Genomic DNA, 24721 nt, shown 5'->3' with positions numbered 1-24721 from the left:
AATAATAAAGCTGCTTTATTCAAGATTCTGAAAGCAGAATATGCTATACTTAAGTTGACCCTTGCTAAGTCCCGCCCCTTTTTGCCCTCTTCCTTCCTCCTTTCCTGTACTTAGATATGCTATGTGCTAGGCTATCTGTGCTAAAAATACAAGTACATTTTAAAGATTCCATACATATATACGTATATATACATATATACATACAGATACACATACATACACACACATCACATCTTAAGTTAGCTACTACATTCCGGTGGTGTTTCTACAGAGTCTAAAGCACAAGTCGAAACCATATATTGTCAATGGTCCGAACCACTGCACCAGAATATAAGTAGAGGGTTAGCAAAAACTAGCATAAATAAATGATACGTCTTGATCAGTAAACATTTGAAGATGAGCGCAACAGTTTCACAGACTCCCACTCACAGTGGAGGCTGGGGGGGGTGGGCTGCCCCCAGCCTGTGCTTAGAGGGTATTAACAGTTTTTTATACATCAGTCAGCTCTAACATTGTGAGCACTGACTGGTGAAGTGAATAACACTGATTATCTGGTTATCATGGCTGCTGTCAGTGGGTGGGATACATTAGGCAGAAAGTGAACATTTTGTCCTCAAAGTTGATGTTAGAAGCAGGAAAAATGGGCAGCGTGAGGATTTGAGCGACTTTGACAAGGGCCACATTGTGATAGCTAGACGACTGGGTCAGAGTATCTCCAAACCTGCAGCTATTGTGGGGTGTTCCCAGTCTGCAGAGGTCAGTATCTATCAAAAGTGCTCCAAGGAAGGAAAAAAAATGGAAAGAGGGTCATGGGTGGTCAAGGCTCATTGATGCAGGTGGGGAGTGAAGGCTGGCCCGTGTGGTCCGATCCAACAGACGAGCTACTGTAGCTCAAACTGCTGAAACAGTTAATGCTGGTTCTGATAGAAAGGTGTTAGAACACACAGTGCATCACAGTCTGTTGGTCTGGGGCTGCAGAACATTATGACCACCGGGAGCCCAGGTGCTCAGAATGTTATGGCTGATTGATGCATATAAATGTTGTGACATAGAGTCAACCTATTGGGGCGACTTCAGCATTTGTCCTAAAACGTTCAGGGTGATTTAAAACAGTAGAGAGCAGGTTGAGCAATCTTCAACCCACAAAAATGCAGATTTTCATATATTTGGTAATAATGTAAATTTTAACACCAGCATTGATGTGTTTCATCACAGTATAATCACATAACTCAGTTTACAACTTAGATAACACGTTTTAGAGTGAAGCACCTCTTTAATAATTTAACTGTGTTCCCTGATCTCAGCAATTACTTGGTATGTAGGATGTTAATAGAAATAATGGATAAAACTACGTAAATAAGATGGAAATGGTAAGAAACCAGAATTATTCTTTAGGTTTGTTGTATATTGTGGCTCATTTATAGGTTTTACACAATTTATTCATGTGCTTATTTATGTCATAATTCTTAGTTTTTAATATTGAGCACTTGAGGGGTGCAGTCAGCAGCAGAGTTAGAACAGGGTGATGGAAAAAACATGATTGATGTGGAGGTTCTTTACAATCACTTAAGAGAACAGTTTGTCAGCAAACAAAAACAAAATCAACAAGCGTTCTTAAAATGGTTAGCTTGTGTTTATTGGATATTAAATATGTACATGAATAAACAGATAACTGTATCAATGACTCTACAGTCAAACTAACAAGACATCAATTGTCCCTTCTCATTCTCTCTCCTTTTGCAGTTCTCCTCTCCCCACTCTCTCCCCCATTTGTTTACAACCAGGACAGAACAATGCCTGAGGGACAGGCTGACATCACCATCAGATCTGCTCCAGTCAGTGTGGTCCTCCTCTGATATGATGGACAAGATGCAGCTTGATTGATTCCACTTTTACTGTGGTATTGATCATTACAGAAAAGCTTTTCACCTTGAATGCATGAATACATTTAATCATAATTGAAGCGGCCAGCAGGGTGTTTCAGTGTCCCATAATGATTATATCAAATATGTAATAAAATGAAAACTCTACCCACAATGGCATGAATCCAACCAAACATTTGTTTATGACGAGCCTCCTCTCACAACATCTACTCTTTATCCACTAACTAAAGCACCTATGTCTAGAATTTTTCATTTTAACATCTTTACAAGTACAAGTTTTTTTCTGGTGTTGCAGTACACAACAGTATAGAAAATTACAACTGGGAATTTACCCTTTCTTAGCCCCACCCCTTTTGGAACCTTGGTCAACTTCCTCCTTTCATGTACTATATATATGCTGAGATGTGCTAGGCTAATCTATGTTGAAAAGAGACCCACATTATGAAGATGGTTTTAAAGGCAATGATGTACACTGGCTAATTAGCTAGAGTTTCGCAAACATTAGCTATAAGTTGTAAGTAAGTACAGAAAAGGAGAAAGGCTAGCTCAACTGTTTTTGGAGCACAGAACAAAAACAAAACGGTGGGCATTAGCATGTTTTATGTGATCCAGGCAAGGTCCAGATATACATCAGGTGAACTTTCAAAGGAAAATTATCAGTGAAACAAATACTTCCCTAGCCAGTTGCTCTGCCCACTGCCACACCTAACCTCAACATGTAGCCTAACCTTAACCAGTCCTGATTTATTTCAAACTTCAAACTCTTACGGTTTTCTCTTCATTAACGTCACTGTGTTCCTTGATCTCAGCAATTAACTTGATGAGTGTGACGATAACTACGGATAGAAATAATGGACAAAAGTAAACCAAGTCTCTTTAGGGAGCAGGACATGCAGGAAAGACCTCACTTCCCAAAAATGTCCTCAGTGTGAAGGTTCGAGACTAATTGGTTCTCACAAGTATGAGAAAACTCAACACCCCGCCATTCCACAAACTCAGCCTATTAATATCCCCTTCCTGAAATAGACCCGAGCCACAGCACCAGTAGGAGCTCACGGTACTGGGGAAATAGCAACTCTGTCATTAGAAAGACAGAAAGCAAGATACAGGAAGTCTGAAGATCTGTTCCACTCTCTGTGTGTGTGTGTGTGTGTGTGTGTGTGTGTGTGTGTGTGTGTGTGTGTGCGTGCGTGCGCACCATCCGTCTGTGTCATTGTTTCATGTTGTTCAGTCGTACTGCTTTTTCTAACTCAAACTGACGGTGGTCGACCCGCTCCAAGAAGTTCTTCCGCTCCACATACCTAAACACACACACACACACACACACACACACACACACACACAAAGAAAACATTAGATCTACTTTTATCAAGTACAAATACTCTGAAAATACCATCAAGGAAAACAGAATCTAGAAGAAATGTTTTCATCACACATGCTTTTCACACCACTAAACCACATCTCTTTTCACTTCTTCCACTCCAGCACAGGAAGCAGTTACACAGCTTTTCCTGCAGAAAGAGTGCGTATGTTGTATCTGAGAGTTTTCCACATCCTTCTGCTTGGTTGAAAGTCAGTGCATGTTAAGTATGGTGTCAGAGCATCTGTGTGTGTGTGTGTGTGTGTGTGTGTGTGTGTGTGTGTGTGTGGGGGGGGCACAGAATGACAAAGAAGGAGTGCATACAGCAGAGACTCATGTTATTTCCCTGGGGTAGCCCAGTCTTCCATTGGCTCCCTCCCTCCCTCCATCCCCCCATCCATCCTGACTAAATCACGATGATTCCTGCTCATAAGGAACGACGATTTGCTCCATTCACACTCACTACTTTCCAGCTGCTACATCATAATTAAAAACTGGGTGTTTTCCATCGGGCCGGCTTCTTGTGGCTGAGCCATGTCAGCACTTTGTGATTATTGACTTTACAAAAAGCCGAAATGTAGGATGGAATTGTCGCCAATTTGCAGCATAAATGAATATGCCTTATAAAAAAACATTTAATAATAGAAATACAGATAATGTGCAACTTCTTCACAGTGTAACATCTGAGAGCAGAACTTCTCAGAACATGGGTCAGATATTTATGTGTACAGACACTGATACAATCCAATACAGAGTCACACGAGCTGCAGCCGGTCACCGGGAATTAAGTATCAGGGGATTGTTGTAACACAGGCCTTTTCCCTTGTATACATTCATTTAATATGTATTATAATGAATAGCATGTATTTTTTTTATTTATTTAAATAAATATAAATCTAACCACCATAAGACACACACACACACACTCAATAATGTAATGTATGTATGTATGTAATTTAAAGCCTGACCCACACTGATGGATGATGGATGGTGTTCATAATGATATTAGAGTTAAACAAAACTGATTACAATATATCAATAATATTAGTATTTGATAATAATTCCAAAAAAATGACTATTAAAGAACTGAAACCATGGTATCTACAATGTAAGCAATGGGTAAGCCTGCATTATAAACATCAGATGAATTCCAGTTAAAATAGCCCGTCACCAATGACTAATTCATCTTTATGTATTTGTTTAGCTTTTATTTCAAAAAACTCTTTTGTTTCCCTCTATTTGATGCAAGCAGTAAAAAAGCCTCTCCCAGCCCATACTTAAGTTTCTTGTTACTTATCAGCCAACCTATACACTCATACAGGCTTATCTGTGACAAAACTAGTAGAAGAACTAGCATATGAATGACTATCCATTAAGTAAGGAAGAGCTTGGGATTGCATGCCTGGAATTAAGTCATTTTAAGGGCAAGGCCACTTTGGCTTCTGATAAATACACATTTACTGGGGCATCACGGTTAATACTTTTTATCTTAGTAAGGTTTAGAATGCAGTACAGCAGTATTTTGACAGTGGGGATGGTATTAGTACTTATACTTAATGGACTTCTCTGGTTAGCACACCCACAGCCCAACTGCACTTGTGTAGGAGGAACTTTTATTTTAAGGGCACAACGTCCAGTTCTAAAGATGGCAATGCCAAACTGACCATGTGGGTAGTTCATTTTAGAAGGAGCATTACGGCCACACGGTGGGGCATCAGCGGCACTGGTGGTGGTATAATTCCTGCCTGGGATTGGTCAGTTCACTTGACCTGAATTTGATAGACAGATACACTTGAGGACTCTTTTGGTTTTAGCCAACTATAGACCGATTTCTAACCTACCCTTCCTCTCTAAGATTCTAGAGAAAGTAGTCGCCAAGCAGTTGTGTGACTTTCTACATAGCAACAGCTTATTTGAGGATTTTGAGTCAGGATTTAGAGTTCATCACAGCACAGAGACAGCTCTGGTTAAAGTTAATAATGACCTTTTGATTGCTTCCGACAATGGACTTGTCTCTGTACTCTGTACGTATTATTAGATCTTAGTGCTGCATTTGACACCATTGACCATGATATTCTTTTACAGAGACTTGAGCATCAAATTGGCATTAAAGGAACCGCACTAAGCTGGTTTAGGTCATACTACATCAGATCGTTCTCAGTTCCTACACGTTAACGATGAGTCTTCCATAAATACTACAGTTAGTCATGGAGTTCCACAAGGTTCTGTACTTGGACCATTACTATTTACTTTATATATGCTTCCTTTAAGGCCCGGACACACCAACCTGATTATCGGCTGTCGGACGTCGTCGGACAGTCAGGCGAGGTCAATGACTCGAGTCGGTTCGGTGTGCCCCGTGCCATCGTCAGTCGGCTTCAGCGTTCATTTTGGTCGATTCGACATGTAGAATCGGCCAGTGGCCGTCGGCCTCAATGACCAATCTGAGTGGCGGAGTGCTAGCCCTTGACTAGCGAATCACGAGAAAACCGGAAGTGACGATGGTAAACACACTACGCCAACGCCAGTATCTTGTTATTATTAGCCATCGTGTCCTTCTTGACTACTATCAACACTCTCTGATGAAAACAATGACTGACGACAGCATGCCCTGTGTTTACTAGGTCTAGAGCGATCCGTCATTTCCGGTTTTCATTTTTTTGGGCGACAACACAAATTAGCGGCGCCTGCTGTTATGGGGCCGTATTACGCCTCGCACACGAACAGAACGTACGCTCCAGTCGGCGTCGGTTTGGTGTGTTTGGAGGCACTTTTTTGACCGACTCTGGGAGACGGGAGCCGACTGATCAGTACGACTGCTTTTCTGCCGATGGTCGGCCGTCGGGTTGGTGTGTCCTGGCCTTTAGGCAACATTACTAGGAATCACTCCATTAACTTTCATTGCTATGCAGATGATACACAGTTATACCTGTTGATCAAGCCCAATGAAATTAATCAATTATCTAAATTACAAACATGTCTTAAGGACATAAAATCCTGGATGAGCTGCAGTTTTCTGATGTTAAACGAAATTCTTGTACTTGGCCCCAAAAACCTTAGAGGCTCAGTGTCTAAAGATAAAGTTACTCTAGATGGTATTACCTTGGCCTCTAGCACCAATGTCAGGAATCTTGGAGTCATCTTTGATCAGGACATGTCATTTAATTCACACATAAAGCAAACCTCTAGGACTGCCTTTTTTCATTTACGTAATATTAGAAAAATTTGACACATCCTGTCACAGATTACTGTTGCTACGGTCGCTGCTCGTTGTCCCCCATTGTTGTTGTCGTCGTCACCTTCGTGTTCATCATGTCATGTATGCTGATTGTGAGAACTGTATTGACATTAGAATTCAACAGTGCTAAATGATAGACTGATGTCTAGTTGCTGTATTCCTGCTTCCACCTAAAATGCAACAAGTGTTTTGGGATTCAGTATAAGTCCCAATGATGTTGTAGAGTTCTCACCCTAACAACCTTTTTTAGTAAGAAATACGGTTGTCATTGACCTGCACCACCACCACACTGACTCTCTTACCCCTCTCTGCCTCTGTTGTGGATGGCCAGCTCGTCTGTGATGCCCTCCTCTGATTTGAAAGCGTCCCAGTCCATCTTTGACTTTTCCAGCGTGCTCATCTTCTGCCTCTTTCCCCCGATGCGACCCAGGATGCTCGTCATGCCTGCAGGGCGCTTGGCACTGCAAACACAATAACGCTGAAAGTTAAAAGATAACAGTCACGTATGTAATTTATTATTCCCTGCACAATACAATCTAAAGCCCTATTCGCACGGGACTAGTATTACCTGGGGGCATCTAGTAATTTGTAATAATTGCGGAGGTTGTCTGCGATCTTAATCCCGTGCGAATCTGCCATGTCCATAATTTGTAAAAGTAAAAATTCCACCGCAAATTACCTACCATATTTTGCCAAACACAGAGGTCATGTGATAATATTAGTCCTGTGCGAATCGGCATGTCTGTGATTTGGGGTTGTTTTTTGTGTTTTCCACGCCTTTTTTTCTGCCTTTTTCCCGGTCGAGAATTATGGAGGCTGCATTGGCACTAATAAATTAAAGTTTTGACAGCATTTTGGGTGCATTTCAGGAGGCTCATCTAGGTTCACAGCATAGAGACCCATTCGCAGAAAGAGCAAGCTCAAATCCATCAGAAGAGCAAAATCTCGAAAGATGATTAGATAGATTACATGCATGGCAGCATGCGGTAAGGAACATTTTTCTATCTTTCAACAGGCTCACCAGTTATTATTATATTAAAAATATCCATATCTAACCGTTGTGCTGCTCCTTAGGTTACGCATCGGTTACGCAGAGCCTTGACATCATATCCGGGGGATAATGTCGGTAAATTCGCCTATCCCGTGTGAAGTCCCGAATGCGCCGCACGACACACAGACGTGGCGGGTTAATTACTAAATCACATGAGATCCCCAGGTAATACTAGTCCCGTGCGAATAGGGCTTAATATATGTTTTATCATTTTAACATGTTGTTGAGATGGATTGCGGCACCCAGCGAAACAGAACCGCTGTCGCAATGGTTTTTTTTTTGTCAAGCTTGTCTAATCTAGCAACAGTAACTAAGAGGGACTTTGGAATTGTAAATATACAGCATTACTGTCTTTGTTATTACTTTGTTTAACCCAAAACAATGAGTATCATGTTTGTTAAAAGTCATGTCATCCAACACTCAGGACAAGCAGGCAGCCAGTAACTCTGCTAGATCCAAAAGTCTACAGAGAGAGTGCTATGACAATGTAATGTCCTGTTCGTCTTTCTAAGCTTAATTATGCCTTCCCTTCCCATAACCACCATAACTACATGTCTGACCCCAACCCTATCCTTAACCTCATCTAAACATTGAAAATTCAGAAATTGAATTTAGCTTCATTATTGACTATTTTTGCTGCTCAGAATAATATTTTTTCCCGCTATCTAATTTACTTCTGCCATGGAGGTCTTTCAGTCTTGGTTGTGGGTTTGTTTGCCGTCAGAAGGATTAGGGAAAAACTACTGAGTAGATTTTTATGAAACTGGATGGAAGGGTGTAGCATGGGGCCAAGGAAGAACCCATTAAATTGCGAAGTGAATGCGACTCACAGGGCAGATAATAAAAAATGTATATATATATATATAAAATATTTTTCACTTTCCTGTGGCAAAATGAACTGAATTTATTGCCCATGAACCCGGCATAGTGCGCGTGAATGTGTGCTATGACTAAACAAAAAATAACAGCCAACCACAAACATCACTGTAGAAACATAAACAGCAGGTATGTAAGAAACAAGCAACCAGGGATGTGATTTTTCTGGATTAATCTGGAATTCTGGATTTTGCAACCTACGTGATCTGCAGTTAAAGTGAATAGTGTGCAGATTTGCCCATTATGGAACACTATATGGGGTCGCTACAGCTTGACAGACCTTCTGGATTTTAAGAAAATATATAGTAGGCCTACATCGCAGCCTTCACTCTGACAAACTGCTTTGTCCTACCTTAGAAAAGTACACGGTTAAAACAACCATGCAGCTAATAGAACAATGGCCAAGTGTCAGGGAGAAAAGCGCAAAAAAAAAGGATACACTGGAGATCAAAATTGAACAATTTAGGAACACTTGATTTTTTCAGAAATAATGTAATCTTCATTGCTCAACATTTGAAGGAGTTTTTGATGTGGCTATACCATGCTACTAGAACTCAAAATAACCAAGGCACTTCAACAAAAAACTTTATTTTGCAGAAAACACAATGATCAAAATTAGAGAACAGCAATGACTGTAGCACGCAACAACATTTTCTAAAGGTTACATCAGTCAACAATTAGTAGGAAGTGTACAGGCCGTTGCTTTGAATGACTTCAGCACATCTGCGGTCACAGGACATCACTAGTCTCTCACACTGCTCTGGTGTGATTCTGGTCCACTGTTCTTCTCTTCTTTCTCTCCCATAGTTCGTGACTGTAGTGGAATTTTCCAGAAGTTTTCTATTGGGTTTAGATCAGGACTCTGGGCTGGCCATTTCATTATTTCAGAGTTTTCAGATTCAAGTAAGTGCTTTAGCTGTTTTGCTGTGTGACGGGGGGCATTGTCCTGCATGAAAACTGCTGGCTGATTGCGTGATGAACGCAGGGAAGGAACCACATGTTGTCGAAGAAGGTTCTGATAGATAGATTCTCCAAACCATGACACTTCTTCATCCACCTTTCACTGACTTCTTTACACACTTTGGGTTCAGTCTTTCCCCAGTTTGACGATCGGACCCAAATAAATTAAACTTGCTTTTATCACTAAAGTGAACTTTGGCCCAGTTGTCCTCTTTCCACACAACATGCTCCTCAGCAAAGGTTAGTCTAGCCTTTTGATTCTTTCTGCCAATGAGAGGTTTGGTCTCTGCAGAGTGGACTTTCAGTCCAAATGCTGTATGACAAGACAGATCCTCACCCTGTTCAGCATTGAACTGGCGAGCAATTCCAGCTGCAGCGATGAACCGATTGCCCACTGAGATTCTCCGAATTATCCTGTCCTCTCTTGCATTTGTCTTTCGTGGATGACCAGCCTTCTTGGGGGACTTGAATGATTTTATGACATTGTAAAGATGCAATATTCTAGAAATCACTGATTTGGAACGACCAACTTCTCTTGCTATGGCTGATAGGGTCATCCCTTTGGCCTTCATCTGGACAACCTGCTGCCAGAGGGTTTCAGTCACTTTAGAACGGCTCACCATCTTGAAAAGTCAGTGAAAACTGGAAAGTTAGGCTGCAAGTTAAAAGGGTTTGTCAGATAATTGAGGAAATTAGCACCAGGTGCCAGATTAACACCAATAACTGGGAGGTATCTGAAAGTGTTCTCTAATTTTGATCAGTGTTCTTTTTCAAATATCTCATTTAAGATTTTTATACTGTGCTTCAGAACATATGTACTCATGCATAAAAAAATACTGCGGTTGCCAAATTAGTGAAAGTCATTTAAACTGAGGTGCTGAGAGACAAATCAGACCCCCCTGTCTCCATCAGTGTTACCTGCAGGCAGTGAGTCACACCAGAAGAGGACAGAGGACAGGATGAAGTACTGATACTCACTGATATCTGTGTTCTTTATTCTATATAAACTTCACTCAATATTTTGATGTCACAAATATTATTTATCTTATTGCAATTTTAAATTTGTGAGATATTATTGCGTCTATACAGTGACTTTGCTGACATTAGCTACTGTTACTGTTACATTTAGTTATGTTTGTGTTAATTTATTGTAAAGCATATTGTCATCCAATACTGAACAGTGCTATCGAACATTTTCCTCATATTGTTCAGGCCTGTTGTTCAATTGCCTGTGGGCTGATTTATACGTGTCTCTATGTAGGGATGCAGGTGACATTTATGTGTGCTCCTCCTGAGTACTCCGCTGCCCTACAGTGCCAACAGTGTGCAACACTATCTACTGTTAGCTTATAAATGGAGACACTAACATCAACAAACGACAACCACTACAACAGAACGTCGAAAATCAAAAGCTGCTGTTGGACTACTCTGTAGTGTAGTAAACACACCACTGCTACTGTCACATTACATAACATCTAAATCTGCAACAAACGCACAGTAACTTCTGAAGCTGTATCCGTGGGTCAGTCCCACAATTAATTAGGGAGTGGTGCTGATGGCTCTTTCCTGTTGTGCTGGGTACACACACACACACACACACACACACACACACACACACACACACACACACACACACACACACACACACACACACACACACACCTAAGATAAATAGGAAATAGCTTGTGGACACGCTGTACTTCCTGTCCGTTGGAAGATGATTTCCTGTTTCCTGTCTGGGGTTTTGGAGGGAAGATGTGCACGTCCCCAAGTGATTTATTACCATGGCAACAAAGGGTATTAAAAGAGGTAGGAAAAAGCGCACGGGCACACACACACTCACACAGCAAATATAAAGGGAAATTCCACTGCACTGATGTACGACTGTGAGCTCAAGTACAAACTTAATTTCAACTGTAAAATGCCATCACTCACTCACTCACACACACACACACACTAAATAGAAGTCTGTGCGATACAGTAAAAACATCCTATTGCAATTATTTTGAAGGATATTGTATATACTGATTGACAGTATGGGAATAATAATTTTTGCAACACAAATTTAATTTTCACTTAAAAAAATATTAATTAAATTGATGATTTGTAGACAAGTGAATCTCTGTAGAACTTCATTATAATGCTGTTTGTCACACATTTTACCTTCTTCTGCGATTTGCATCTAGCCATTTAGAAAGTATTTGGATTAATTGTACTAAATAACTAAATTAGGGATGGGGCCGATCCGATCCAGTATCGGTATCGATACCAGCGTAATTCACGTATCAGATTTTCCCGATCCAACCTGCGCAGATTTCTGATATCCATGAGCCATGTCTGCGCTTTAACGTTGTCTGCTGACTCCCCAGGTGATTCCTGCCGGCCAGTCTGCTAGCTGGCTGCAAACTGTGGAATGGATTTCCTGAACGGAGGCACGGCTCAATGAGACACAGAGTTATGAGACACGCCCCCGCTCAGGAAATCCATTCTGCAGTTTGCAGCCAGCTAGCAAAGCCGTGATTCAGAGAGGCGGAAGCTCTCTCGCGTCGTACAACACTACAAACGCAATCAAACATTTAAAAAAGCACCACGCGAAAGAGCACGAGGATTATTGGGTCAAAATGAGAACCACCACTTGATTGTTAAAGTAGTATTACAGTTCTTACACGATACAGGGCTATATATGAAAATATGAAGCAGTAACATTATCCTTAGAGTGACTTCCTGAGGAGGGCAGTAATACGCCTAGAAGTGTCTAAACTGCCGGAAATCCATATGAAGAAGAAGAAGAAGAAGAGCAGGGGCAGAAAGACAAAAGGAGCTGTCAGGAATCACTTCTGGAGTCATTCCAAAAACAAGGTAAACTCCAGGCAGACAACGTGAAAGCTAAAAGGATTAGTGTGTGTGTGTGTGTGTGTGTGTGTGTGTGTGTGTGTGTGTGTGTGTGTGGTGAGAGATGTTTACACTTATTGCACTTTTCTTATATTTCAAATATTTGACATTTTGGGAATTTAATAAATATTGACATGACAATCAATTTGAAACCCTTACAGTTGCATATTTGTTTTCAGAATGGGATTTTTCCTGTTAACAGGATTTCCTGTTTTTCCGACTTCCTTTTCTGACCTTATACTTACCTCAAGTTGCCTTTTGGGAGATACATGCATACATACGTACATATCATACTTGCCTGTTGAGCGGAGTTTATTTCAGCCTCATATAAAATCAACAATAATGATATAAATAATAATATTAAAGCAAACACAGCTCTGGTATCGTAATAGTATCGGTATCGGCCGATATCCAAATTCAGGTATCGGAAGTGAAAAAATGTGGATTGGTGCATCCCTAAACTAAATAGTAACTAAACAGATGAATAGAATGTAACTTCATTTAGTCTACTCAACAAGACAATATGAAAGATCCACGTGACTACACAGGCCAGCCCTAGATCTCCTCTGTGGCAGCCTTTTACAACACCTGTCTAAGACATATCATTCAAATCCTAATTTGTATATGCTGGTATGAGGGGTGAGTGTTATGTATAAAGGTGTGTGTGTGTGTATGTGTGTGTGTGTGTGTGAGTGAGAGAGAGTGTGTGTGTGTGTGTGTGTACCTTGGGCCAGGAAGAGGTGATTGGTTGGGTGATAAACTCTTCTCTTCGTCTTCATTCTCCTCCTGTTTGGTGTTTTGGCTCTTCAGATAAGTCTTAGCTTCTCTGGAGTCTGCGGATACCTCTTTATTCACCCTGACAGAGGGAGACAGACAGACATACAGTGTGCCAGCACAATAACAGCACATGCATAGGAATTACTAGTATACAGCAGTGGTTGTGTGATATGGGGTTTTTAAATGGTCGATGGTCCATATATAATGCTGATAAAAATAAACGGGGGGGGGCTGGGTGTAGATGGTGAGGTAGGCCTGCTTCGTTGTACGAAGAAGCCCGCAATTTTTGGTTGCGTTTTTCTGTCCATTTGGCTGTGTACAATGCGAGAGAAAATCACATGCAATCATCAAACATATAGCTATAAGACAACCACGTGTAAACACAACGTGGTTTGGAATGAATCGCTAATATCACTCTGCCTACTTTTTTTTTTTTTTGACGACATAGTCCCTGCATAATGCTAGCCAGTAATGGTTTTAGATCAGATTTTCTGTCATTTAGAAGAAATGTGTTCACATTTAGAAAAGACGATGGTGACTGAGGAGTTTCTGGTTCACAGCAGGATGCAGAGTGATAGTACAGGGCTGAAATGTAGCTTTCTCACCACTTACTGACGTACAATGACAAGGCTGCAGCCTTTCCCCATACATATATATACTCATCAGCTCAACACTGATAAAACTGAAGTTCATGTTATTGCTCCAGAAAATGTTGCGCCTATGATCATGGAAAGTATTGGGGCTCTTTCATCTGCAGTCTCAGCTGTTGTACTTATTTCATTGACTACTTTTTCTTATCACTCGTCTGCAGGCAATCAGCCTTGAGACCTGTAGTGATTGAGCTTTTGGGGTAGTACCACATAGACTGTGGAACACTCTGCCTGCACCCTTATGGTCTAGATTCCTTCAAAAAGCTGCTGAGGATATACCTGTTTAGACAGGCGTTTGGGTAACCTACATGCACCACTTTTAGGTATTTGTGTATTTTTAGTGTGTGTGTTTACACACAGTAAAAATGTAACAGTCTAACAACCCAGCACATTTACATTTAAATGTTGATTAATATGCAAATAAATAAATAAATACAAATAAACAAAGATAACATCCTTTTTATCCAGAAGCCCTGATAAAACACCAAGATCAATCAACACATATCTAATATACAGTTGCAGAGCCCAGGAAACCCATTTCTGCCAATGTGACAGAAAAAAAAGAGAGAGAAAGTTTCTCATTATTTTGAGTTACTAAGTTGTTATTTTGAGAAAGTTTCTCACTAAAAAGACTCACAGAATCCTTTATTTTCCATCACATTGGTGGAAATGGGATTCCAAACATTCTGCATCTAAACCTTTGTGTTAAAAGGTAAATAATAAAACAGGATGTAGGCCAGCCTCTCCCCTTTACACACATGCTATATAAAAAAGGACACACACATGCAGTAAGAGACACACATCTGTCTGTGTCTCACTGCAGGGTTAGATGGGGAGGCTATATGAGGAACAACCACTGCATCCTCTGGGAACATCAGCACAGCACAGACTCCACAACCACTTGCATCCATCATGGCCACACTGAAAGCCTTTCCCTGTTATGTATGCTAATTATATGCAGCCATAATTACACAGAGCGCACAGCTCCATTGATGATAAGGAAGAGCATTTTGAAATGGCGAGTCTTGTCTCAGGCAAGAGGGAGAAATATCAGTTCCCGAGGAGAATAAACTGAAAAGACACAGGTGCAACAGCAGGCGGAGGTGATGGAGGTCTGGATACCATATAAACATATTGTACTAGCCAACTTCACTGAAAAATAAATGCTAAAACTGTCAACTATGCTCACATCACACATTAGAGCCAGCAGTATTTATTGTGGCTCTGGGGACAGGTTACAACCATCATCCATGTACTAATCTTATGCTTCTGTAATTACAGAGCACACAGCTTCATGCATAATCAATCAGATGAATTATACACAGGATCATATTTGGTTTCTGATGAAGCCCACTCAGATGTAAACATTTAGGGTGGGACATTACTTGCTGAACATAACTAGCATCCTTTCTAGCTGCTCGGGTGTGGCTGTCTGTGTGATATACAGTATGTGCATCTTACACAGTGATAATTATACTGTTTTTATGGGAAATGCTCAGCTGTTTGTGTGGCTCCTATTGAAGAAATGTCACAAGCTGTAATAATTAATCGAGATATGAATGCAAACACGAGTCTGTCCCAGGGGCTCATTAAACTGCTCACATTGTCAGCTATATATAATTAAGGCATGGGATTACTGCTTACATTGTCAGATCAATTGTAAAGGTCTGTCCTGCAGGTTCAAACGTGCTGCAGAGGCTGATTTTAAACACACTTTCCAGTCTTCAGTAATGTAAAGCTGAAGACTAATTTTTATAGTTATATAGGCTGTAAAGTGTGGCCCATATCAGATTCCAGTGTGGACAGGTCACTGTCCTCGCTGACCTGTATGTGCAAAACAACAAGCTTAGCTTAGCAAAATGTATGAAGACGAGGACACATTTTGACCTGGTGGTGGGACTACAGGCTGCTGTGATAATAAGTAAACAGGGTTCACCATGCTGAGGTAAGCTGGTCACTATAAAAATGACAAAGAGTGATTGAGATGTTGACAAACTAAAGACACAAGGATCTACATAATGTACTGCTAAATCTGTCCAGTGACGCACCAGAGAGAACTTCCACTGATCACCAGTTTTATTATTGAGCCACTCATAGGGATGTCACAATACAAGAATTTTAGTAGTAAATTTAGTACCATTACCATTCTGCTGATACAGAGTCCTGATCCAACACTTGTATTTTTCTTAATAATAAAAAGGTTATTGGCTCAGCATTGCATTAAGAAAGAAATGTCCTGCAACCAAGCTGTTTCTGTTTTTTATAATTAATATATTATTAGTATAGTCCATAGAATCATTAGGTGCGTAAGATTTAGAGCAACATTAGCACAGCGTGGCCCAACAACACGATTTACAGTGAACTATCAAATGTAAAATCTAAAGTTTGGAAGACATTTGGATTCTGTAAGGAGGAAGGTAAGTTGAACAAAAGTCTGTCCACCTGTAAGCTCTGTCAGACAGCAGTTAAGTACAGCGGTTAGGGGTGGGCGATATGGGCAAAAAATAATATCTCGTTTATTTATGGGATAGATAATCAGTCGATATCCTTTAAAATGTGATTAGAATTGTCTGAGTTAGGGCTTGTGTCCACCAAACGCGTTTTTAGCGCCGAGAGCGCTCAAAAACTCTTTTTCTGAGCGCCCAGCGGTGTTAAAAGTTGAACAGATTTCAACTTGAAGAGCTCGTCTTTTTGAAACCAAACCATTTCCATGCCAGAGAGGTAGACCCAGGTCTCGGCACTAAATCATCTGAAGTACCGGTAGCTTCAGGGACTGGAGGTGTTTGCATTTTCTCTATACCATCACAACGTGCTGCTAAACTGTTGCAAGGGGGATGCTAGCGAGAGGTCATGTGATCACGCCATGTGATCACGCAGGCCCACTAGTCGTGTGACTGAATCCTGCCATGCTGTAGAGAGCGCTGCTGTACCGTGTATTAAGTGGATGTGAGGAGTTTCCGCGTGCATTTCAATATTTTTGGCGAAATAATTTAAATACTCGATAATGGAAATTTGCACATCGTCAAAACAACAATGACGATATTATCGCAAACGATATATATATTGCCCACCTCTAACAGCGGTAGCATGACAAATCTTAACACACTTCTGAGACAGCATAGTGATACCTATGCAGGCGTCGAGGAGTCTGTGGATGCTAACCCTGAAATTCCAACGGGCATGGCGTTATGGTTTGGCTCTATGATCTGCCTCCCAAGAGAGCATTTCAGAAGCGGAGCGTGTTGCCTGCCATATGTTGTTTACTGGTGTATTTTATGCATATCCTGCTATACTGGAGTGGTTCGCAGCTTCCATCACTAATAGACCAGCCGCTTATTCTACATGGAGCAGAGTAGAGAGACGTGCAGTGCTTCTGGTGGAATTTGCCTAGAACGGGTACCATTAGCTCCAGCAACCGTGGTGGAGCCTGAAGGTGCTGTGGCTGTGTCTGGTGGAATTTGGGGTTTATACAGCAACACAAGAAAGAACACGCAAAAGCAAATAAACAATAAACACAATGACATGAAATTCTGAAATTATATATCTGCCTTCCATTTGTCTCATGCCATAAATAAAAAAAATATAATTGAGATTCCCTGGATACTTTACAAAATATATGTATTTGAAGGTAAGCAATGTCTCTTTAATAGAATTGGCTTATTTCAATCCAGAATGGAAAATAAATGTCTACATTAAACAAATGTTAAGAACTGTATCATATTACATGAAATCCCACAGAATTGTTCCATATTAAAATGCATCGTCCCTGAATCGTATCGTAGCTCATGTATCTACATACGCATCGGACTGTCTAAGATGGGAGAGATGCACACCCCTAAAAATCATGTATGCAGAAACTGGCTCCATGTTCCAGTAAAATGGTGCATCACAAATATCATGATAATCATAGTAAGACTCAGCACTGAAACGTTAGTGTGCATGTAAACATACTCATTTTGGAAAGAAATCATGAACTTTCTTTTTGTTGCCCTGTCTGATGCTTACGATATCCACCTAATGATTCGGGGGCAGTTATGATCATCCATATTCATTAACTTTGATAGGCTGATCAGGCTGTACAAACACACACAATGATCATTTGTGAGACATCACGCTGTAACAGAGCCGAATAAACTCATATATGACAAAAGCCCAGCAACAGAGCACAGCTATGGAGTTAGATTTGTGTCTTTATTACATCCGAGAAAATAAATGATCTGAGAGAAAAAAAAATAGAAAAAGTTATCACGTTGATAGCAAAAAAGCATTTTATGAGAGGAAAAAAAATATTTGAGAGAAAAAGTTTTCATACCAATAGCAAAAAATAATAATATTTGAGACTAAAAAAAGTTTTGAAAGTATTTTCTCATAGAACATAAAAAAATAAAAATTTGAAATTTTTAAAATGATTTCTGAGAATAAAAACTCTCAAAATGCTTTTTTTAACTCTCAAATATTTCAATTTTTGCTATCAGTGTGAAAACATTTTCTCTAAAAAAAAAAATGTGTTTTTACACATTAATCTTCTTGGTAGTCGAACTGAATCATTACACCATTGTCGATTCACCGGCATAGATACGCTGCCTTAGTTGAGTGCGGAGACTCCAATGTTTGGGTAAGACGACACACACAACTCGATGGGTAGCTAGCTGAACAAGTTGGTAATCAAAATCATTCCCATCATAGGAATGACTGTGTAGCCCTAACAGGTTAGACAGTAACAGATCAGAGGTATTAAAGGTTTACAGGTAAGAAAGTCGAGGTATTAAAGGGTGTTTAACTGGTTAGAGAGTAACAGATCAGAGGTATTAAAGGATGTTTAACTGGTTACAGAGTAACAGATCAGAGGTATTAAAGGATGTTTAACTGGTTAGTAATGTGGAGTTCAGCTCAGCTAACATCACTGAAGATTAAACATTAAATAGGCTATCCTAAATGGAAGCTAGTTTGCCATTACTGATGTGTTTGTCAGATTGTCATGGACAAAGAATAGCACTCATATTCATGAATGTGTATTATATTATTAGCATGCTAATCGCTAATTAGGGTAGAAACTAGCTCACTACTCACTAAATAAGGAGTGAAACTATCTAAACATATCATACAAAACACATCTCAACATATTCATTTGGCATTTGATTTAAAAATAGTATAAACCAGGTGAGTTTGCAAGTTTACCTAGCATGATGGCTAATTAGCGATTAGCTTTACTAGCGATTAGCATGCTAATAATAATAATAATAATAATAATAATAATAATAAATGTAATAAAGACACAAATCTAACTCCGTACATGGCCACCCTAGTGTATTTCAGGTTAACTCACCCAGACTGCATTTGTGTGTGTGTGGCACCACCTATTGGTCAATTGAGATCATCAGCATCATTTATATTTGAATTCAGTATTTGAAGTGGAATGATAAAAGATATTAACAGAAAATCATGAATACACGTTCTTGTACACTGTGAGGTGACGCTATATTTCAATGCAGTTGAACTAAACTGCGGCCTTGAAAGCGCTGGCTTTTTTTTTTGTAAAAAATAAAATATTTAAACCGTGTCCATTGTGTTTCTTTCTTCCAAAAAAATCTTTTTATAGGAAGTCAAATAGTCTCAAAATGTGAGAATGATTCAGAGGCATACCTAACTTCTTCTCCAGCGAAGTCAAAAACTTTAGTGATGGTGACTTTAGCAGGCTCTGACGCTTTTGTTTCTGTACTCAAAGGAGCATCCTTCAAAACTGAGGAATCACCCTGAGGATAAAAACAAAAGAATCAGTTGAAGGCAGAGACAGAGACAGACACATACAGAAAATACTGTAGGTTTGATTATTAATGCTCCAGTGATCTGGACTAATATTCACTTGATGTATTGTAATTTGTATCCCAAGTCAGGGGCCAGATGAACATCGGTCCAACAAACATTACACCCTCTACAGACCAAATTAGCAGCCATTAATTAACAGTCACTTCCAGGTAGACAACTGACAGTTGATTTGAATGGCAGAGATATGTGAAATCTGCAAGTTTGTTCATCCCTGTTGTCATTTTAATATACAGAGGTGGCAAAAGTACACAAATTTTTTACTCAATAGAAGTACACATACTTGTGGAAAAAAAGTCTCTCCTAAAAGTAGATTAAAAGGTAAGAAATGTGTAAAATGTAAGGAGTAGAACATACAGATGTGTAATAATGTAGGGGGTAAAAGTAAACATTGTCAGAAAAGTAAATACTCAATAAATTCCAGTTACCTGGAAAACTACTACTTTGTTACTACTTAAGTACAGTAACAAAGTATTTGTATTTGTTACTTCCCACCTCTTAAGATACATAGTTAAACGCGGTGGTCTAACCTATCTGATGTTTCTGCTGTGCTTATTAACCAACAGAGACATCTCATTGTTGGTCGGACGCCCAGCCAAACAACAATACTCTCCCACTTGTGTCCTTGTCTCGGTTTATTTTGTGTTCTTACTTCGCTGTCTGTGTCTGGCGTGCTATCAATGCTCGAAAATAGCCCAGCCCAAATAAACACCGCCAGAGCAGCCTGCAGCTATTTGTCACAACACCTGACTTTGTCTGATTACAGTGTAGTTGTTACTAGGGTTGGGTACAATTCTGTCTGTATTGTGTTTTTTCTTCATACGTGATCATTCAACAATCATACATATTTAATAGGCTTCTTCTTTGACAAATTCTGTGCTTTATTGTCCCTAATGCTTGCCCATTGTCCTATCAGAAAACATACTTTTATACAACATACAATTTATTTTACATTTACTTTTCTTTACAGATGTGAACCAGATGCTGAAATACAGGGCTACTGCGTATATTTTTCTAGTTTTCTAGCACGCCTTAGAATCAAGAAAGCCTCGTGACCCCCTGTGAAGCTTTGGCGACCCCCAAGTTGGGAAGCACTGGAGTAGAGTATAACGAGAAGGAGAGAGAGCGAGATTAACATTAAATCGCCCTGCATCTTGTTCAAATCACAGTGAGTCAGGGCATGCAGACTGTGTAATGCAAAATGCAAAGCTGACAACACGTCTAACCTGAGGAGATACTTGGTCAAACACCATAGTCCCCCACAGCAGCTGTGCAAGTGCCATGGTTTAACAAAACTTCATCATCATCTTCAGGTAATTAATTAGCTAGTGGGATAAGTAGGGCGCCACGCTACGTGAGACACACTTTTCAGTGTCTCACGCCCACTTTATCTCGCAGTGAGGAACACATTTACAAATGAAAACAGCACGAAAAACGTCAGTGTCTGTCCCACTCCTCTTGCGCCGTGTGCAGGAAGGCAGGCAGGAGTGATTGAGTTACTATGGTTACGGGGGTGCTCTGAAACTTTCTCATGATTCCCTATGAGAGGTACCTCTGTACCGGCCACAAAAGCATAGACTGAAGCCTGGCAAGAAGGATTCTGGTGTGATTCACTCTCTGTCTGTAAACAAACAGTGATTGGTTCAGATCATGTGACGGTACTTTACAGGAAAAAGCATCATTTAACTGTTGGGTTTAGTAGTAGTACTATCATAGTTTTATATTTGGGTTTAGAATATATTTACCTTTTTTGTGTTACTGGACTGTGAGGCAGGTGGGCAGTCCTTAGGTCTGGATCCAACATCAGACAGGAAACTCGCCCAGAGGTCATCTGATTTTTTCTTCTGTTTTGCATCATCCTCCTTCTCTACCTTGGGGGGTTCTTCCACCACTTCCTGCAGCAGCTGTGCCTCTTCTGCTCCACCTCCAGACTTCTCTTCCTGTTCTACTTTCAGGACTCCTTTCTTCCTCTTTCTGTAGATGTTTTCAAAGATACCGTGAATAAAGGTCAGCATCATTGGCATCATCCTCTTTTATTAGGAAAAGCCCTAGACCCCATTTGTACCTTGTATTAAAATGTGAACTGTAGCTGTATTTGAATAGTTTACAAGCATTAAAAACACAAACTCTCCACAGCCTCAGAGAACACTGGAAATCCAGATTTTGCTTCATTTGGTTCTCTGTCCTAGAAACATGATTGTTTGAAGTCCTCTCACCTCATACCGATGTCCAACTTCTTCCTTTTCTTCTTGCAGACATCGCCAGGATGTGGCACATCTTCATCCCCGTGCAGAGGGTCTTCCTTTTCACACTCATTGATGTCATCCTCACTGAGGTTATCATCTGAGGAGGACGTGAATACAGAGAGATCAACTGATTAACAGATAATTCAATATTATGGTTTAATGAATTTGAGCAGAATCATATTATGATGTTATGATCTAATCATTATTGTTCTATAAATAAGTAAAAAAAGAAGTATATTTACTTTCAACATCAGTTTGATTCCTTGAGATTTTGCAAAAATGTACCATACAGGTAGTACAAATTATGACCTCACCAGTTTATTTTTTCTAAACCTAACCTCACCCCCGTTAATGCTTAAACCTAAATATCTTAGTAAAAACCACAAATATCAAATACCTTAAACTCTGTAGTACAAATTGGGTTTGGTCTGCCATGACAACTGGATATTTTGGATAGCTACCTCTCCCATTTCCCCTCTCCTCTTCTCATCTTCCTTCTTCTTTTCTCCTCTAATATGGCTCATGATAGCAGGTGGGTGGTGGTCTGGGGACTGACCTGCGCTGGCCAGTGCCTTGCCTCTGTCTCCCACAAAAACTATGTTGTCGTTGGTCAACATAGGGAGAGACTCCGAGTAGATATCTACTTCACCTAACCCTAACCCTAACCCGATATACTACATCATAAGAGGAAAATATCTATTATCCATTTTTAATACCTGTACTATGCAGTTTTACGTACATATAAAAACTTAGAATTTCTTACACGCACATTATTAGTTTTAAAACCTGTACTGTATATATATTATTCTATTTTCATTATATCCTGTATTTCTCTATTCCATTACGTAAAGTGTATTTTCTTATCTGTTGTATCTGGAGCTGCTGTAGCGAGTACATTTCCCCAGTGTGGGATCAAGTCCATATAATCTTGTCAGTCATTTCTAGTTGACACGTCTGAGAGCTGCTTCTTATACTATACTCTCTGCTGCTTGCCACAGTATCATTAATTGCGACTCTGCAGTGACACAAATATAAAAAAAATGTCTGCATTATATAGTGATAAAATTTCCTTTTTTTCCATATCAATACGAAACTGACACGCCTGTGATAGGCCAATATGAGCAGATAATATCGGTCAGGCTCTGGTGAATATTGTGTTTGAGCACTGAGGTCACAGTGATGTGATATAGTGGACTTTAGTGGGAAATTTATACGGTTTATTGATACCAATATCATTAATCGAATCTGCTTATTGGCCCAGTTCTTTGTCGATTCACTTATTGATTCCTGAACAATTTTCTGTGTGAAAAAAAGTAGGCCTACACAGGTTTTCAACGTGGACACACTATATACTATACACAAAGTTTGATATAATTGTTTTGCAATGCACAACTGTACAAAAAACATGCTGGGAGCTCTGAGGCATGTGATTCCAGTGGATTGGACGATTTGGAAACAGTTCTCAATTGCCATCCTTAACTGGACTGCGTTATATTCAGAGGTGTTACTAATGTTCTGTCCCCATCATGTATGTGAATAGGGAGACAAAAATGTATAAACATCTCTCAATACAATGTAGTCCAGTACAGCACCACCTGTTACTATGACATCAAAATTAAACATACGATTTAATTTACACATTTGACATTAAAAAAGAAAGTACATTTTGAATTAGAATTTAAGTCAGAGCTGTTTATCAGTGTATATACAATAACAAACAATCATACACTGCCAGTGCCTATATGTAATTATTAGACTGCCTTCAAGTTAAGTGATATGGGGCAGATCTAGAGAAATATTAACGGGGTGTCCAGAGTGTGCCAGAAATAATATCTGCTGACTTAATCACAAACAATCACATAACGTTATATCAATATTTGCTTGGAAAAGCCGCCAAGTTCAGACATCTGAACTACAAACATTATTGTGGCACAGTACAGCACTGACTAGAAATATATAAAGGTGGCATTAGAAATCAATACAATGTCTTTCTTCATTGAACTACATTTTTTAACGCAGTCTCTCAACACCAACTAGACCAGGACGTTACCATAAAGTATATTTTACACTATAGCTAGTTTATTATGTGTAGTGCGTAGCATGAGGGTGAGCTAACGTTAGTTAATGTTAGCTTCCGCTTGACTGACAGCAGAAGCGGTTTCCAGTCCTCACCTGATGGGACGTAGTCTGCATCTTCATTCGACGAATATCCGTCAGAGTCGTAGTCAGAATAGTTCATCATTTTGGAGGAAAAGCTTCAGACTAATAATAGTGAAATGAAAACGCTACTAGGTGCCAGTAGGTTTCCCACTAACTGTTAGCTACCTTTTTACTGCTTCCACAACGTAAGGAACGTAAGCCTAACTGGCTATAGGTAGCGCCATGTTAAGACAAAGCTCAAATGTTGCTTTCAATTCTGTAAGGGATACAAATTAACTCAGTGTGCCAAATGTGTGAAACAGGCTTCTATTGTTGGCGTTTCTGGAAATTAGGAAAACAATGTGACTTTCTGGCGGCGACGGTAAGCTCAAAGGTTCAAACATGGTGCGCGGATCTGGTCTTCTTTTAAGGCGACTACCAAGCAAGCTGCACTACCGCCACCTACAGCACTGGAGGTACCCGCAGAAATGGCTCAGTAAGGCCTTTCTTTTTCAGATAACAGACCGGAATAAAAAAGTAATAGGACGGTAAGTAAAAAGGGAAAATAAAAGAGGGAAAATAAAAGTAAATAAATGAAGGAGAAAATTACACTTAAAACATTTAAACACTTAAAACACAAAGAAACCAATCAGAGCAGAGAAAGATATAAAGACGCTCTGGGTTGGAAGCTTGGTTAATAGTTGATGGTTGAGTCACATTCCCAGGGTCCCAAATGGTCACTATTTGACGCCCTGGGAATCAACAATCAACAAAACTATCTTTCTCGGCTCTGATTGGTTGTTACTGTCTCTCTTTTCATATTTGT

The 24721-nt window shown here is 39.9% G+C and overlaps 1 protein-coding gene and 1 long non-coding RNA gene across 3 annotated transcripts; one reads left to right on the top strand and one right to left on the bottom strand.

Annotated features, from left to right (window-relative positions):
• Nucleotides 1–1611: 1611 nt before the first annotated feature.
• cfdp1 (craniofacial development protein 1) lies at nucleotides 1612–24313 on the bottom strand. Of its 2 annotated transcripts, XM_051383327.1 has the most exons (7): nucleotides 23929–24309; nucleotides 21727–21853; nucleotides 21256–21484; nucleotides 19331–19440; nucleotides 12985–13116; nucleotides 6784–6942; nucleotides 1612–3184 (listed from the first exon to the last, which is right to left on the bottom strand). In XM_051383327.1, the coding sequence occupies exons 1-7, from the start codon at nucleotides 23996–23998 to the stop codon at nucleotides 3094–3096; spliced, it is 918 nt and encodes a 305-aa protein (XP_051239287.1). In that variant the 5' UTR covers nucleotides 23999–24309; the 3' UTR covers nucleotides 1612–3093. The 2 variants fall into 2 exon arrangements, with proteins under 2 accessions (XP_051239287.1, XP_051239288.1); XM_051383328.1 differs by lacking the exon at nucleotides 12985–13116 and having other exon boundaries at nucleotides 23929–24313.
• Nucleotides 18324–18661, top strand: LOC127353819 (uncharacterized). The gene is made up of 3 exons (XR_007881369.1): nucleotides 18324–18427; nucleotides 18459–18492; nucleotides 18536–18661. It is a non-coding gene; the product is annotated as an uncharacterized LOC127353819 (long non-coding RNA).
• Nucleotides 24314–24721: the final 408 nt, after the last annotated feature.

The sequence above is a fragment of the Dicentrarchus labrax genome, unplaced genomic scaffold (assembly GCF_905237075.1).
Source record: "Dicentrarchus labrax unplaced genomic scaffold, dlabrax2021, whole genome shotgun sequence".
Classification (NCBI taxonomy): Eukaryota; Metazoa; Chordata; class Actinopteri; family Moronidae; genus Dicentrarchus; species Dicentrarchus labrax.
The sequence above is the reverse complement of the archived record's forward strand: the minus strand, read 5'-3'. Positions and strand labels throughout refer to the sequence as shown.